General features: G+C 36.9%; 1 protein-coding gene across 4 annotated transcripts in view; it reads left to right on the forward strand.

The window, feature by feature from the left end:
* ARHGAP8 (Rho GTPase activating protein 8) overlaps window positions 1-18491 on the forward strand; it is a 77246-nt gene that overhangs the window by 15391 nt on the left and 43364 nt on the right. For all 4 annotated transcript variants that reach the window (XM_048933960.1, XM_048933961.1, XM_048933962.1 and 1 more), the window contains exons 2-3: window positions 5454-5565; window positions 8781-8918. In XM_048933960.1, coding sequence (XP_048789917.1) covers window positions 5529-5565; window positions 8781-8918 — 175 coding nt within the window. In that variant the 5' untranslated portion in view covers window positions 5454-5528. The remainder of the gene's footprint in view (window positions 1-5453; window positions 5566-8780; window positions 8919-18491) is intronic.

Below are 18491 nucleotides of genomic sequence, written 5' to 3' on the forward strand. Positions count from 1 at the left end.
AGAAAGTGGTATTTTAAACTGAGTCTGTGTGTGTTCTGTGTACTCGAGTAATGCACCCCACAGAACTTGCACAAAATCCTAAACAGAAGATGGGAGAAGGGTGGTGACACACTGGAACAGGTTGCCCAAGGAGGTTGTGAATGCCCCATCCCTGGAGGCATTCAAGGCCAGGCTGGATGTGGCTCTGGGCAGCCTGGTCTGGTGGTTGGTGACCCTGCACATAGCAGGGGGACTGAAACTATCATTATGGTCCTTTTCAACCCAGGCCATTCTATGATTCTATGAAGCAGAGAAGGATGGCTATGATAACTGCACTGCTCATATTCTACCCCTGGATGTACAGCTACTCTGCTGCTGGAGATGTGTTTCCTTTTTAAAACCTAGTCCATGATGTATGTGAAAATACAGCGATCCTCTTGATTTATTTTTTTTTCATCGTTCAGAAATATATGCAGATGTGATAGCCTCTGAATAGCAAGGCAGGGTTTTGACATTATCTGAACTAGGCCCAAGTCAATCATTAAACTGATTGGAGCACCTGTCCTGTGAGGAGAAGCTGAGAGAGCTGGGCCTATTCAGGCTGGAGTACAGGAGGTCCAGGGGGAACACCATCAATATATACAAATATCTGAAAAGTGAGTGCAGAGGGTGCAGCCAAGCTCTTCAGGAGTGCCTGGTGTGATGACAAGAAGCAATGAACAAGTAATGAAGAAAGGGATGTTCCATATGTATACCAGGAAGCATTTCTGTGCTGCAGAGGAGATGGAGAGCAGGTACAGGTTGCTCAGAGAAGTTGTGGGTTCTCCTTTTGCAGTGTCTTCAATATCTGCCTGGACATGGGCCTGGGCACTAGCTCAGGGTGACCCTGCTTGAGCAGAGATTGGATTCTCTGCTCCACATGTTGTTTCCAACTTCAGTAATTCTGTGATTAAACTGAAAGTTGTGCAAAAATATACCATCTTGTGCTCTAGCTGTTAGTTCTCCTGATGTTTGCTTCCTAGCTAACTTTCTCCAATGTATTGCCAGTGAAAAATGATAGATAAAGAATATGAAATTAAAATGCAAAATACATGAAAGTAATTGCTAATTAAAAATATGGACTTTGAGTTTGGTAGACACTGTGCAAGCAGCACACTGAGGGAAAATATTATTTAGTTCAGATAACATATAAGAAGGAAAGCAAAATGTTTTGAATACGTTTTCCACAAGTACGTTATGCACTCAATTCCTGTGGTTTTGTGTTTATAAATTCCATAGCGAAGTTGCTGCAGCAATATAAATAATAAAATAACCTTCTGACACTACTTCACTTCATTTTGTAGGCTCTATCCCTCAGCAAATACTAGCATATGCAGATGCCTTGTCTCATCAAAATGTAAATTGCATCCTGATGTTACATGGTGTGCTGTCACACCTTTTAAAATAAAGAATATCCGTGGAAGGGAGGAACATCAGGAAAAATATGAAGAAAAATTCCAGTAGTTAAATTTGAAGAACATTTCTGAGAGCTGAATGAGCAAAAAGTATAAGCATGAAAGGCAGCTCTGCACTGACAAGTGTTGTGAGGGATTCCTCACCTTTGTTTGGGCTCTCTGTAGAAGCAAGTTCATTGCCAAGCAGTTCTCCTTGTGGCTGCCTTCATTTTGAATAGAGTAATGTTCTTTTAGGGTTGTCAGTAAGTAAAAAACTTGCCTGTGGAGGGATGTAGGATCCAGTATTTTGTAAAATACTTCCAAATTTCTATTATTAATAAATGACTTGTAGTTTGATTCTTTTGGGGGCTTTTTTATTGCCTTTCTGGTGGGGTGAGATGAAGGAAGGCACTAAATCTGACAGCTTGCTAGGAACGGGGAGACGTTGTGAGAAGCACCGTTAAGGAGATTATGTTATCTCCCCAGAACAGAGAATGCTGTGGTCAACGGGAAATCAATTTCCGAGGGTGCTACAGTAAATTTGTCTTGTAACTGAAAACTTTCTAATTGCTGCCCCAAGGGAGCAGTAAGCTGAAAACCAAGCAGATGGTTTCTCCTCCTTTTCCCTCCTTTGATTCTGTCTACATTACCTCTGGCTTCCCAGTAACCTTATGCATTAAATGTTTGCAAATGCTTAATGCTATCGTAGTTGCTCTCACTTGTACAGTAACTTTGCTGCTCAAAAGCCAGAAGTTATTCTGAAGGTTCTGGGAGACAAAGCCTCTACTCTTAGCTGAAGCATTAGTAATTATTATGAAGGAAAAAAATAAGTTTTATTCCATGCTACACAGCAGAAACAGCAGAAACATTATATATATATATAAATATATATATATAATGTATATATATGTATATATATATATATATTTTTTTTTCCTTCATTGAGAGTTTTGGTACTTAGGGAATCTGAAAGCATCCTCGTGCCAATCTTACAGCCTAGTTTTTATCATTTACTGCTTTATTTATGATTTGTGGACAATATTAAACAGAATGAAAAGGCCTGGCATAGATACTACCGAAGTAATGCAGAGATCCATTGTGTTATAAGGGCTTTGGGATGTATCTGGTTGAGATTAAGGGACTGCAAAGGTTAAAATGTATTCACAGTTCTTTGTTTTGAAAGTTTGTCTTGGTGTGAGTGGTAGTCTGTGAAGAAGGAATGGAAAAACATAACAACCTTTGTGTTGTTACAAAGATCTTCTTGTAGTCAAGGTCCAGCTTCAGCGGAGTGCTAGAAGGCTGGCTGGGGTTCGAGGATAAAGATGAGTGGAATAGCAAGTGGAATTTAGTTTTGATTTGGAGCTTCCTGAAAACTTCTCTGTGTTGATACTATGCATCCCTTTGAAACATAGGGAAAAAAAGTTGGCAAGCAAAAGTTCAACTTTCCTGACCATATTTTGCAACTGTATTTTGCTCCAAAAACAAATTTTGGTTTAGTCAGATAATATGCTTATGCATCATTGCCAGCACAGGTAAACATGATCAGATACATAGATCACTCTGGAAGTAATGCCTCCAACTTTTTTCCATGGAAAATACAACAGGTACAAAAACCATGACAGTGCTGTTTGATAGAGCACATTCTCAGCTTCAAAACACTGTTTTTCAACATAGTCACCACCATTAGCTATGCATTTTTGCCTGCAGTGGAGAAGGCCTGCGTGCTGTGCTTGTAAAAGTCTGCACCAGCAGATGATCCAGTGTCACTGTCATCACCGCTGCAATGCACCACTCACTGCTTCAGCTCACATGCACTGTTTGGTCTCTATAAACATTCAGCAAGTGTTGATGAGTGTCAATAGGTGCATTTTTTTCCACGTAGAAAAATTAAATGCCACACCTTTGCTTCATATGCACTTCCTTGTCAGACACTGCATTGTCGGACTGCTCCTCTACTGCCATCTGTCACACGGCAACGAAATGTAGTAGAATTTTGTTGGGAAGGTTCAACTTCTACTGCCATACCACCAACATCTGCTTTTGGTGTCATGGGCCAACATAATAAAATAGGAGGCATTACTTTTGGAGCAGCCCTCATGGCACACCAGTTACTCACAAGCAAACTGCATTGATTACTAAATTATCTGAAATACCTGTCACAAATTATTTGCTAAAAAAACCCCACACTGTATCACACTAGTTACTAATTGTTAGTTTTAGAAGTGTCCAAATACAACTCCAAGAAGCAGTAAACAAATTAATCACTGGAACATTAATCGTGAAGTATTTAGTTGCAACACAATTCAAAATTAACAACAGAATTGTCATTTTGAACGTCATGTGGTAAAATTAACATGAAATAAAAGATATCTGGCCCAGAACTGCTTGCATTTTTTCAAGAAAATTCTTTTTTCAGTGAGAAAATGCAAAAAATTCTCTTGAACTTAATGGGGGGTTTTCTTGTGTATGTGCTCTTAATTTGAGCATTTCCTGTAAATGAGGATAATTATTTTCAACAAGAAATAATAATAACTGTATTATAAAATAGTTGCCTGGTGTTTTAAAATTTTGAAGTGGTAGAACCGTATTCATATTTTATCTACAGTGAAAAAAGTTAGGGAAATGCATGGTTGCCTATTACTATTGCATTAGTGTAATTACACTAGATCTGTGGAATGCGTTGAAAATTTATAGAAAAGCTTCTCTAAATATCATAAGCTCTCATAAAGGTTGTGATTGCTAACAGGCATTTGTTTTACTGTAGTAATTGCAAGTTGCAGTCATATACAGGATGCAAATCCTTTTCCTCTTTACAAACCTAAAATCAAAGGATAGACTTTGCAGTATGTAGTGAAAGCCAGATTCTATCCAGTTTATGTACTGTTGTCACTTTAAAGACTGATCCCTCCTCAGCAAAATAGATAAAAAACAACCCTATAGTTAAGCAGATGATTGCTTGCTTTGTTGATATGATCATCTGTTTTATTTCTTGAAAACTACTTTTATATCCTTTCACTGGTTAGAAGAAAATGGTTGGCATCTAGCTTTCAGATTGGTGGCTCTGGAACAAACATCCTTAAGCTGAGGATTGAGTGTGCAGGCAGGCAGACTGACCTTATATTTTTTTTCTGTTTTTAGCCTAGGGTGATTTCCCAGTTTCAGTTCATTGAAGCAGTGGTGCAATACATAACCACTTGGCAGAGAAGAATGTATTTGTGCATGCATTTTCTCAACAACCAAGCCATAAATTCACCTGTGTTCCTTTTAAGTGCTTGGATGGAATCAAACTAATATTAAACAGGTTTTTGAAATTAAATTTGATGAGTTTGAAAAGCTCCATTTCTCTCATACCTCATATCTGAGTCTGCTTTGAGCAGCTGCTTGGGAAAACAGATCTTCTAAATTGTACTCTTAGATCCTGATGCGCTCTTTGGGTTACTTAGTATTCTGTTTACAAAATGCTCCTCTTAAGTATTTGATGAAGAGAAGTGATTAGGTACAGGAAGTGCTGGCTTTATTCTTTTTTTCTTTCAGTTTTATGTATGTTAATGCTCACTTGCAATTTTCATGAAGCTGTTGCGTGTGCAATGTGAGGTAAACAGCACAATCCTGTAATAAACCATATGACTGCAATAGAAGTGACTGGGTGTGAGAGAATGGAGTATACATCTTTTTCATCAGTAAAATAAAATTAAGAAGATAGAAGGATTCATGTTGTTCCTAGAAGTGAGGAAACCCTAAATTCTGTTGTTAGTCATGAAAATGTGTTAATGTATTTTGTAGAATGACCCCCCACTCCCCAGTTGGCTGAAAATCTTATTATATGTAGCTGTGTGGTTTGAGCTGCTGTTTTAAAATACTTTCCTAATGCTCTGTGTTATAAAAGAAAAAATGGTGCGCAGACGCAATCAACTTTATTCCTCAACAACAACTGGGCAGCAGGATTTGCGTCATTTTTATTTTTTTCTTTTCTTTTTATATCTGTGGAGTGTGTAAAATGCGCCACACTGTGGTGACAGCTTCTTTTCTTTATTTTTGTAGGCTTGACCTGAGGACGGTTTCATCCCGCAAGAATCAGCTAGCGAGATCTGCACAGGCTTCTTCCTAAGGGGAATCATGTCTGAGATTGACTATGAGAAGTTAGCCGAAATAGGTAAATATTTTTTATTATACTTTAAATGGCTTCTGTGTAGAGTCACAGGTGATTTAATAGAGCATCTTGAGTAAGGGAGAGGCTTCACCAGCGTTTTGTAATGCTTCTTGAAGCAATCCAGTATGAGTTACAGCCAATGTAGTCATGTGTACCCTATTAAAGCCATTAGAGTTGAAGGTTAGTTTAATACATGCAGCTTTTATGAATTATTGGTAGATGTTCCCAGTGCAATTCTAAGCTATTGGAATATCACCATCTTCACATATTGTGGCACAAATGGGAGTCATTACTCCAAAAAGACAAGTATTGAATGAGTATAGAGATTGCTGTATTGCATGTTATTTCCAAAGATGTTAGTTGCAATGAGCAATATGGCCGTGGCATTAGAAGGCTCATCATTTTGAAAGATCAGTGTTATGTGGGGCTTTTTTTTCCCTGAGTGTTGGAGGATTCCAGGCTAAATCCCAAAGCAAGATTTTTTTTTTCTTTTTTTTTTAATTTTTTTTTTTACTTCCACCTCTGTCTCCTGATCCTCTACTTAGCTCTGATGTCTCCACCACAGCTTTCATCAACAAGCAATTTTCCAGTCAGTTTTGGCAAGCTCTTGGTCAGGTCCTTTGTCGTCTCTTCCAGCCAGGGCTGAACAGCAGCAGCAATGTGCATGGTAACAGATGATCCTTTGCTACGGCTCATGAAGCAGGGCAATAAACTCCTAGCACTGAGTGAGAAAAATAGAGCTCAGATCTCCCTCAGTCTGGAGCACTGACACTTCTTTTTTATTTGTGTATATTAGGAAATGTCTCTTGAGCTCCTGTCCTCTTGTTCACACATGTGGAAAGGAGGAAAAGAGAAAGAATAAAGAATTATTTTACTAGGTTAGTGTTAACTAGCTTTTCAGTAGTTTGTGACTGCTGCTGGGACTGCTCTGGTCCCTGTGAATAACTGCAGTAGAAATGGGCGTATGTGTTTGCTTCCCTAGCTCTTTGCTGCATGTCAAAGCCAGGTAGCTTTTCAGAAGCGCGTCTATTACTATGCATAGTAGAAAATGAATTTTTACAGAAGGGATTGCCCCCAACCTCTCTGCACAAAAAACTGTAGGTAGCATATCTGTTGTTTCCGCTGTTTAATAAAAATGTACATTTCAGTTTTATTAAAACTTGTGAAGTTTCAAGGTATTATACTGAATAGTTCTTGTTTCTTGCTTTTTAACCCCAGGTAGTCACATTTTGTATTTTCTTCTCTCTCTGTTTTTCCTATTTGTTACTTTATGTGGATAAATGCTCAGACATGAAAATTTACTAAACAAAACAGCACTTCTCTTTTTCGGATCTGTAGCATGACTTTAAATATATAAAAATAATTTAAAATATTGAAATTTGGGTATGGAGTTATATTTGTATCATTGTTCCTGGCTCTTGAGGAAATAAAAATCCTTCTCTAAGGTGAAAGAATACATCTCCAGTTAAGGTTAGTGTAGCTCTTTATATATGATATGCTTCTAAAAGGTAGAAAAACACACATTTTGGTGATAATAGATTAATAAATAAAATAAATAAATAAATAAATTAAAGATTAACTTTTATGTATATGAGGAGGGCTGATGGTGTATTAATTAAACGCAGATTATTTTTCCAGTGATTAATAGGACTTCTGGTTTGTTTTCTGAGGAGCTTGAATGTGAATTGAAGCATAAAGAAATTTAAGAAAAAATGCACTTTGCAGACTATTCTTTTCCTTGAGAAGCCCAGCCATCAGTGGCATTTTTCTTCATTTTGAAAGTTATTTTTGGTACAAATCATATAAATATATCTATTTATATATATCATATGAATATATATATAATATACAAATTTATTTGTATAAATAGAAATAAAAATGAAACTATGAAAGTTTCATGGAGCTGCTTATAGAATGGAAAGCTACTGGGAAACCGTGAGTTAAAAGCATTGCAAAACTATTTAGTGAGATTTTTTCTCTAACTCATCCTAGCTACTGGTACTAAATCTGGTTGAAATCGATAGCTAATATATTCTCTCTGCTGTACTATATCTTGGGTGCTGGTCAAGGCATGTAAAATATATAGATGACCAGAATGCAAGAGTTCTTGAAGGACTTCATTTTGACTGGCACCAATAGTGTTACAGATAAACTTTTTGATTCCCTAGTGTTAGAAGTTTTATAATGAAAGAGGTGGATGATGTACAGGGGGTGCTGCACCCTATCAGAACATTAGTTTTCCTCTTTACATGTATGTTTTCCTCTCTTAAGCCATCGAGACATTTGTGTGCCAGTGTGTCAGTATAATTTTATTCCAGTCAGTTTCTAGTAAAAAAACACTTTTGTAGCTCAGCAACACTAAGGGCAGCAATTGTTCCAGAATCTGTTTGTTAGATTGGTACTTTGGTTCTTTCCTTTTTTGTACTGAGCAGTGATTTGAAAAAGCTTTGGGAAAACAAACCAAACCAAGTTCTGAATCAAGACTGAATAACAATGAGCTACTAATTTTAGTGTGGAATAGATTTAACTTGAGAATTTAGTTCAGAAGTGAAGAGAAAAGATGTCTATGGATTTCATTGGGTTTTTGAGCTGCTGTTTATATCTTACTTTGGCCTCTAGCTGGTGTATGTAATGGATGGAGATTTGACTGCCTCACCTACTGCAAGTTTTGAACATTGAATTCACATTGCCTTCAAGGAAATTATAGATTTTGATGGAACTAAGATGGAGGTTTATTGGTACTTCAGTACCTCTGTGCAAGGTATCCTCATGCAGGTCTGCATTCAGAGAGTGTTATGGAACAGCTGTCAGTGCACATTAGCATACTGAAACTTTGACTTCCCCATTTGGGCACCCTTGAAGTAAAAGAGGAGATGTAGATGGATAAAGGAAGCAGATTGTGAGAGTGTAAGAAATGACAAGGCAACACTAGCAGTTGTGAATAGCAAGGTCACAGCATGCCAGCTGTCCGGCCGTTGTCAAGATTTTTATGACTATCACAGCAGATACTATTTTTAAGGAAGACGTGAAGGTTGTTTTGAGTTATTAAAGGGTTGTTTTTTCCCACACAGAAAAATGGGGTAGGAGGAAGAAACTGTTTTGAAGATATATCAACTGGTGTTTTTGTCTGAGCTAAAATTTAAGCCTTCAGTAATTAATCAGAAGCAAAAGTTTTTCTTTGTTCATTAGCACTTAAGCATTCTTTCTTGCTTCTTTAGAACTGCAGAAAGATGAAGCAGAAGATACACAGTCAGGACAAGATAAAACATTTACACCTCCACCACTTGAGGATCCTCAGCTAGATATCAATCATCCCTACTATGATGTTGCAAGACATGGCATCATTCAGTTAGCAGGTATATTTGGACAAAAAGCATAACTTCAACATGCTAAGCCCCTTAACACAGTTTTTCACTGTACTCCTCAAGGTGATGCATTGTGATTGTACTGATGTTTTCAGCCTTCATCCTAAAAAACAGCTGAATAGTCAAAGGTGATCCCTTGCTTTCCTAGAGATGACTTACGAGTGAAATGCTTGAACTTAATCTTGTTTTAAAGTATAATATAATCATAATCATAAAAATATACTGTAATTGAAGGCCTAACTGTAGCTGTAACAGAGCTGTACTTTGTTTTGGTGATAAGTTGTTTTGTTTTTTTTTTAAACAACCTGAAGTGTTATGAGGCCACACACATCATTTTTCTAGTTTGCTCAGGAAAGGGCATGCAGCTGAAGAGATGCGGGCTAATAAAAGGCAAAAAGGACACTGCTGACAAAAAATTTAACTGCATTTGTCACTTGACTCTGTGTTGTGATATGGAGAGAAACTATGGTTATATAACATATTTGATATATTGACATATTGGTTCATTTGGTGTTCACACTTATTTATATTTACAGCATTTTGGCAATGTAGAACATGCAGACACATGAAATGAAAGCCATACATATGAGGTGTATACATATAAGTATACACTGCATGTTGTTTTACCCACTTGATTTGCTTTTGGCATTAATGCTTTTGTTATTGTAATGTTAACCACAATACTCAACTACAATGAAGTTATACAGTAAGATGTAAACAACAATATTTAATATCATGCATCCTAATGAAGTCTAAAATTGTGTTCTATCGTGCACTCTTTTAGCCTAGGTTTTGATTTTTCTGGAAAATGGTGAACTCTGGTTATATGTATTTACCTTCCTGAATTTGATCCATATACAGTATGCCATTCAGGTGAATATAAACTTCAGAAAAACCAGTCCTCAGAAGAGGTTTGATTGAATAGGCTTGTGAAAAACATTGTAAATTACTTCTCATTATAGGATAGTTTTACTCATACTAGTATCTCTTCTTGAAGCTAGCTATACACAGGATAATAATTATATTTTACCTTCATCAAAACTAACTCTGCAGCGTAAGATTAAAGTCCATAAACAAGGGAACAACAGATTCACATCCTTGCAACTCAGTAGCTGCTACCTACTAATCCAGTGGGATGTTTCTCACTGAGGCACAAATTTGGGAATGAAGGAAATACTAGTATGAAAGTTAGTAATGAAGTCACTGAAATCAAATTGACAGAGTGTGAAATAGATGTGTTAACAGACACACTTGATGCACCAGTTACTGTAACTGTCCATCTAAGAACCTCTCCCATCTGCTGTATTAGGCATTTCTATATGATTATGTTTTAAAAGAGATCTCTTCAAGACTTTTTTCTCCTGCTATGATACACAAGATTGAATCATGATTTGCCCTATATTTATTTACTTCTTCAACCTTAGTTAAAATGCATGATTATTTAGTAAATGTTTGTTTCTTGTCCTTGCTGTTCATTCACTCAAAGCTGCCCTGGAAGTTAGAAGCGCTTGGCATTTGGTTTAGCTAGTGTTAATTCTAAAGGGTCCTTGTGTGATTATTGTGCTTGGAGTAATCACTGTGATTTTTGCAGCTGCCAGATGATGAGCCTAAGCCTGGGTCTATATTTTGAAACAGCTCTTTTCTGTCCCAGTGTGCTGGAGGAAAAGAGGACAAGTTGGCAGTCTTATTGTGCTCAGCCTAAATCACCAATGAGACACACCCTACTGATTTTGAAAAGAAAATAAGTAAAGTTTACTAATTACTATGGCATACAAACTGGTATCTTTGATAGTCTTAGACTTACACTACCATTTGTCTCAGAAGAGCTAAAACAGTGGGAGAACTCAAAATTCGCCACCTCATTCATTTTCTATTTAGACGGTGAAATATACTGGAACAGCAGTTTTTAATCTTTTCCTGACTTCTGGTGAAACAGAGTACTCATGGCGGGAACAGAGTGATAATCAGCCTGCCCATTCCCAAACAGTCTCATTTGCTTTCCTTTAATGTGTATTCCCTCTCCTTATTCCTGTATTAGAAAGCTGGAATGTGCTTCAGTGCAGTCTGGAATGAAAACTACAGTGGTTTTTAGAGACCTTCTGGTAGTGGAAGTGTCCACTGATTCTTTTTGGAACTTGCTCCATACCAGTGTTTGTTTCTAACACAATCAAAACATTAGCTGTATTCTAAATTTGCTGAAGTATTCACAAGATCAGCCTGGGATGAAGTGTTAGTTTATCTATGTTGATTTTCTCCTTACTACTGTAGCCTTTTGTAGGGAAAAAAGGGTCCTCCAGCCTTTGTCTAAGCATAGAAAAGAGTGACTTCAGCTGCCATTTCAGTCAGAAACATGTGATGGGATTTTGCAAACCTACAGGGCGATTAAAATGTGAAGCACATGCCAGGAACTGTTCTTCAGAATGCGGTGTGTGTTCACATTTGAAATAATTCTGATGGTAGAGTGCAAGATGGGAACATATGAATGCATAACATGGGGAAGGTAAAATACTATCCAAAGATACACTTCACCTCCTCAAAAGGAGACCTCCTTGTCCCCACTGTTAATGAGTGGAATCAGGTTTGGATGCTTTCTGGATTTACATTCAAGAGAGAAAAAGGTGAGCTCTTCAGATCTCCTTCCCATCGTAGAAAAGGTCAAACAATGCTTTTGACATGAGTCACTTTACAATGATTTGTACCTAGTTTATAATGCTTTCAGTAATCTCTGTGAATAAGACAAAGTGTAATTTCAGCACTTTGAATGCTTGGTTTAGAGGAATTCTGAAAGCTGCTCCTTCAGGTTTGATTCTGTGATTGAAAGACAATGAGATTATTATTTGAAGTGAAGAAGAAAAAAGAATTTAGGTGAAAATATTTGCAGTGATTTACCCATCTCTTACTATGATCTAATTTCCAACACTTATTTAAAAGAAAAAAAATCTATGATTCCTCTTCACTTCTCATAAATTGACTTCTACATGCTTTTCATAACAATAGCTTTGACTATATGCAAAGAAGATTTCTGCACTGTGCTTATACAGTGTGAAATGCAATCAATTAAATAAAAATAAGAAGCATTTAGAAAAGGTGTAAACTTCAGTTATTTTTTATTAATCACATACTAGTTTATCTCACTAATGGCAGTGTACAGCTGGCTACTGGTTAACACACTTAAATGGAAACAAGGCTGCAATGCTTGTTCTTATTATTTCCATTTTGAAGGAGACATTTCAGCCTGTTTTTCTGTTGCCTAAAGAGAAAGTAAACTGGTGTTTGGTTGTGATTATTTTTAACAAAAATAAGGGACATACAAGCAAATATGATCTTTCTAAGTTGTTTCTATAATATGATTATTGATAACTTTTTGTAGTACCTATTTTGAATATATGTTGATTTAGGAGTCTGACTCCTGTGCTTTTATTAACTGTCAGTTATATCCCTACGAGTTTGATTAAGCTTTCCTTAAGAGAAGCAAAGCATCTTATTAATTCTACATTTTCCTTAGCTTTTCATTGTTTTTTTCCCAGTTATATTTAAAGATTTCAGATATATTCAAGGATTTGAAAGATTGGTTATTTGAGAAGTTCTGTCCATGCTCTTCAAGCTCCCATTCATATTCATTTATGATTTCTGACCAGTGCATTAGAAAATGATTAAAATAATGTTATGTCAATCAGACTGTGGAAGAAACAGTGATGATGTAGTTTTTGTATCTTAGTCTCATTATGTAATTCACAACTGTTTCTTCTGAAAGTCACACATCTTTGTAATTTTCAGTCCATCTCAGTGACAGCTTTGCTACTTCCTGCAATACCCCAGGAGCAGACCCTTTCACAGGGGTCTGTGTAAATTATAATGCCAAAATAAAGATGAAGGTTTAAAGCTTTTATTCTTGAAAGAAAATAAAATGGACAAAGTCAGTCTTATTTCCAAAAGATATTCCTGAAATCAGGAGCTTTGGTGTTATTTCATAAATTACATCTTCTTGTGGGAAACAGGAAACTGACTGGAGAGACCTAAGACTTACAAGTTTTCAAGAAGGACTGTAGGCAGTTTTCAAGAAGGAAACTGAGGGCTCTGTAAGTTATTTGCAGCTCAAGAGCAAACATTAATGTTGGCTTTGCACTTTAGGAAGCTTTCCTAACCGTTTGACTTGTCATTTTAGAAACATGGGTTCAAATCCTTCAGGTAGGAATTGAATTTGAATTTTTCACATGGAGACAGTTTTCCTGTTGTTTCTTTCTCCAACTGTTTTCTTCAGAATGTAAAATGAAATGAATTGATCCTAATGGCATTTCTTGCTTTTGAATGTCAGGCTGCAAGCAGTAGTGTCACTTTCAAAAGAAGAACGTAATTAATTTCATCGAGGAATATGGAGGAGGTTTCATGTTGAGTCTGAGAAAATACAGAGATTGAGCCAGGCATACCTGAACTTAGTGGTTGACTTCAGGAATGGCTTTAACTTAGCCGTATTTCAACAAATGTTGCATACTTAATGAAGAGCATAGAGAAATGTAAACGTTTTATTACACCAAAGCAAGCTGTCTCTTCACTTTCAGCTGGTCTGAAGAAAATGTGTTGTGGCAAAGCATTTCTCTTAGCCAAAACTGAGAAGAGAGAGTCCATGAAGGAATCTGAGTAATCTTTGTTTTCTGAAGGGAAGGTACAAACGTCTTGATGTAAGAAATCGCTGAAATACTCACTTCTTATAATTCCTTCTTTTTAAGAAATCGTGTGAACATATACTTGATTTTAATTACAATTTTTGCACTTTCCAGAACCAGGTGCAGCGCAGGTGCAGTCCTCTCACAGAAAGTTGGTACTTAAATTACTGCGTGAACAGGAAGGGAACTGAGTAATGAATGAAAAAGTAAATGGTGTGAAATCAAAACAGGCTGACTCTTGGCACATAGAGTTGGTGTCACTCCCGTTACCTACTTGGGGAATCTAATGTCTATTATAGTGGAAGAACAGCCAGCTCATTATCACAAATTTTGGCCACTTTAAAGTTCAAGTCTTAAAATATCCACTGTAATGTAATGTATTTTCATATGATTGGCCAAGGTAATCAGTGCTAGAAAAGAAGACTCATATCTACATGCAAAGATATTAGCTTCTACTGCTGGTGTTGAGACTCAGCTGTGTTATCAGGGCTGTGTGCTTCTTTGTGACTAAGAAGTTTGCCATTATGGATGGGCAGAGACCTACATAGCATTAGTTGTGGGCATATTCACTCATCCAGTGCAAAACACAGAATGTCAGTAATTGCTTTTTTGTAGCCCCTGATTTCTCCAAGTCACGGAGAACAGGAGGGACCTTCAAACTTGCTGAGACAAGTTTAACACAGTGCAAATGAAGTTTAGACTTATTTTCAGTAACTTAAATTCTAAGAAAGAAGCATATGGGAGTGAGTCTTTTCACTGTAGTGGCTAGTCCCTTGGATTTTGACCCAGCTCCTACTCCCATCTCTCAATGAAACAAAGGCAGAAGTTCCGTTCACTATAGGATCATTCTATGCTTTCATGTGATAACGACAAGCTTCAGTGAAATAATATATTTATCTTTTATAAAATAGTAACGTTTAGCATCATTAGAAGAAAGGCTTTAAAAAGTCTTAAAAAATTATAGCATTCAAAATCTCTCATTTGTAAATTGGAATAAGCTGTATCATTAGGAAAAAACTTTTCATTTGCAAGATGCAGTAAGTGCTGTGCCATCCAAATTCTTAGTTAAAAAGCAGAAGAATCCATTTTCCCACTTGCTCTTCTTTGTTTCTTACCATAACTTCTTTTTTTTCCTTGGTACTGCGAAGTTTGATATCAGAAGTGATGTATGAATCATGTCTGCTTCAGAGAAATATACACAAATAATATTCCAGCATTTTGTATTTTAATGGGCATAAATCCTGTTCTGGACACTGCACTCCACACACCCCTCTTTACTCATGAGGTGTAGAGAAGGAGGTTGGCTTGACAGAAATGAGTTTACAGAAGTGAGCACAGCTGATAATGCTGAGGCTGTCATCATCTTTCTATTTACATACTTTACCTATGAATGTGGCTACTGAGTACCAAGTGAGGCTGTGCCCTTCCACCCATAGGTGAAGGAAATCTCTCAGACTTTTTTTCTTTGCGAGAGAAGGATTTCAGCCAAAGGATTTGCCAGTGTGAAGAAGATGAGAGCATGAACACAGAGAGAGTGGGCTGGGGAGTTTAGGTGCCCAAGCAGTTTAGGAACCCAGTCTTTGGGAATGCTTGTGGAACTGCCAGAGCACAAAAGCAGTGTAGAAGGAGAAGAAGAGGAACACGGAAGCATAGAACAAGTTGTCATCTGAAGCTGTTGAGTAATGTGGAATAAAATATGTTAATATGAAACTACATTTTTTACCTGAAAGTAAATCACCAAGGAACAAAACTGAAATTGTGTTTTTTGGTATTTTGTTTTGTTTTGGGGTTTTTTTTGCATTGTCTTCTGTAAAGAGAGACATCCTTCAGTTCTGAATTATTTAATTCCAAAGGTAATACAGGTTTTGTGGGTTATATACTTGCTCTATGCTGGTTTAAAATCAACATGCTTCAAGTAATGCTCTTTGTTAAGTGTGTAGATAATTGATACTCCCACCCTTCAAACTACACTTTCACATGTTTGGGCATAACTTATTTCCTTAAAATTTTGGACTTCAGTGTGTTTCAAAGTGTGAAGCAAATGGTCTGGAGCAATGGGAATTTTTCAGGGTGCTCAGTCACAGCCCTTCTGGTAGAGGCCTAGGCAGACCTACTTGACAGATCAGCACTTCATGTGCCATTTAAAAACTTTTATGTTTTTCAAAGAATTATCGATGCCTGTGTAAAAAGAACACCCTCTTTCCTTTTATCAGCTGTCATCATTAATGGGAAGCTGGCACTGCTTTATTTAGCCTTTAGTCGAGCTGAGGTTCTCATTAACCATTTCTGTTGCCCGTATAGCACTATGGAATTGCAGAACAAGGTTCTGTTCTCCACTCTTCTGGTAGTTTTGGCAAAGCTATTGCACCCCAGTTTTCTGATTATTGGAACTAGAATACTTTACATGTGTTCTAAGTGTATCTGTTTACACTTCTTTTATAAAGGTAGTTATTTTATTCTGCCCTTTAAATCAGGCAGTGGAATGTAACCAACAGTAACAATTAGTGACTCATTTAGTAATTTAACTGGAAACGTTATTAGATTTATTTTGCTCATAAAAATGATTGTCTAACAAATAAAATATTCCACAGTGCACTGTAGCACAGCAGTTTTTCCACAAACAAGTCATGATTTAGAGAACAATTTTTTATTAATGCTTTAATTTAATTTTAGTACATTGTTCATATTAATGCCTTTCAAATTATAATGCCTTTATAAGTGCTCTGAGAACGTCAAATAAGACACTTTAAATAACTTCAGGAAATGAAATTATTGCCTATTTAAGAACAATATACACACTTACCTGAGTATGTATAGTCATGTTGTTGTGCATAACCTTCCTTTAGTGGCGCTCAAGCACCTTATTTAACATGGGAATCAGAATTTATTATTAATGTGGCAAGGGGGCATCAAACTATGGTGGATGAAAAAGCATGTTCAAGAAAGATAGCAAACATAAGTAGTAAGCCTGAAAGAAGTTGAAAAAAAAAGAAACAGCCAGTAGAGAAAACTACCTATTTTGGAAGTAAGAAATACAGGACTAAAGTGATAGTTGCCAAAAGTCAAGCTGAGTTAAACCTTTAAAGGTTGTTAAAGTAAATAATAAAAGGTTCTGTGGTTGTATAAAGAAAAAAAAAAGGAGATAAATTATCTGTGAAATCAGAGTGAGGTAGACAATTTAAATTGAATACTTCATCCCAGTTTTCAGTAAAGATGATGTTGATACTATTAGAAAACCTGTAAGTCCTATTTTTGATGTTCATCTGCAATTCATTATCTAATCCTTGTCACCCATGCTTAGGAAAGAGGCACTCAGACTGGATCAGTGTAGAAAACAGTGGAATTGGAGAAGGGAGATTTTTAAAAGAGATGGAAGATCTAACATGTTTATAAGCAGTAAAATGCAGGCTGAGAAGTGATTATTGCCTAGAGATTCCATCAGAGTTGTAAACAGTACTGGAGGAGGAGAACTGTTCCACCTGGATCACATCATTGTCACACGAACAAGCTGGTACAGACTTGCTAGCACTTTTAGACCAGAATTGAGGAAAGAAGGTTACACACTGTCATAGCAGTGAGCAGTAGGACCAAGAGCTGGAAAAATTAACTGGTTTTCAAGATGGAGCCTGACAAATCAGGAAGAGTTATGGGTACAGTTCCTGGTGATGACACAGGCTTGGAACTGGTGACTCCCAGTCAGCATTCATAAGTGAAAAGTTATTAGAAGTTAATCTCGTCTCTTCTATCCCTTTTCCCATACTAAAACAAACAAAAAAAACCAAACAAACAACAGTGTACCATCACGACCTCTGTATACATGTGGGATAGAAACTGAGTAAAGCAAACACAAGAATGTTTTTTTTCTTGATGTGGAATCTGCTAGGTGCCAATTTTTCCTAAGCAAAATAAAGGGGAGAATTTTTATATAGTTGGAGGCTTTTCATCAAAAATACATGTTTCCAAGCTGGCAAATATTTTCTCATTCAGATGATGTAATTTGATCAGCTTTAGCTTATCGAGTTCATAGAACTGATGTTGATTCAAACAGCTGAAGCTGCTCTACCCTACAGTTTTCATAGAAATGTTCATATGATTCATATGTCGAGTTACCGTGTAAGATCTTTAACTTTCCCCCTTTTACTTCTCTGCTTTTTCATTCCAGTAGTTACCTATATGTTAAGATCTTAACATCTCACAGTCTTCTGTACAGTTACCCTCAATATGATCATCTTCTGAGTGTGGGTTTCCAGATAGTGGAAGTTGGGCATTGGGTGGGCACTGGCATCATCACCAGCTTTGTCCTTACAAGCAGTGGGTGAAAGTGTCATGAGCCAATGAGTGCAATGAACTCAACTGCCCCCGTACGTGCTTTGCTGAAGGGATTAAGGGATGGAATCGTGGTGATCTTCAGGTTATGAAAAGCAAAGGTGTTTGCCCTGTGTCTTGTGTTTTAATGAGATCTGAATGCAGTGGTGCTTTTGGAAAAATATCTAAGAAAGCTTAAGCTGGTAAAATAAAAATCTGACTTCAGTGTTTGACAGAACAGATGTCTAAATTGTTTTGTTGTGGAGCAGCAAATAAGGGATGACAAGTTTAAAAACATTGTTTCTGCAACTACTCCAGAAAGACATGGTTTCTTCCATGGTTAAATTCTGCAGGAGGATTTAGTCATTCCTTTTCAGGAGCTGCACACTATCAGCTACACTTTGAATAGGTCTTTCTCAGCTTAATTTGCCTCAGTTGTCCAGCAGTTGCATCATTTTACTGCCATGGTTGCCAAATTTATTTCTGTAGGCAACATGTGATTTGCTTGTGCAGTTTCACAGTGTGTTTTGTGTAAAGATGAGAAATACAAAGATTACCCCAAATACCAGAAAATACAAGCTGCTGCCTCAGATCA

The sequence above is a fragment of the Lagopus muta genome, chromosome 1, assembly GCF_023343835.1.
Source record: "Lagopus muta isolate bLagMut1 chromosome 1, bLagMut1 primary, whole genome shotgun sequence".
Taxonomy (NCBI): domain Eukaryota; kingdom Metazoa; phylum Chordata; class Aves; order Galliformes; family Phasianidae; genus Lagopus; species Lagopus muta.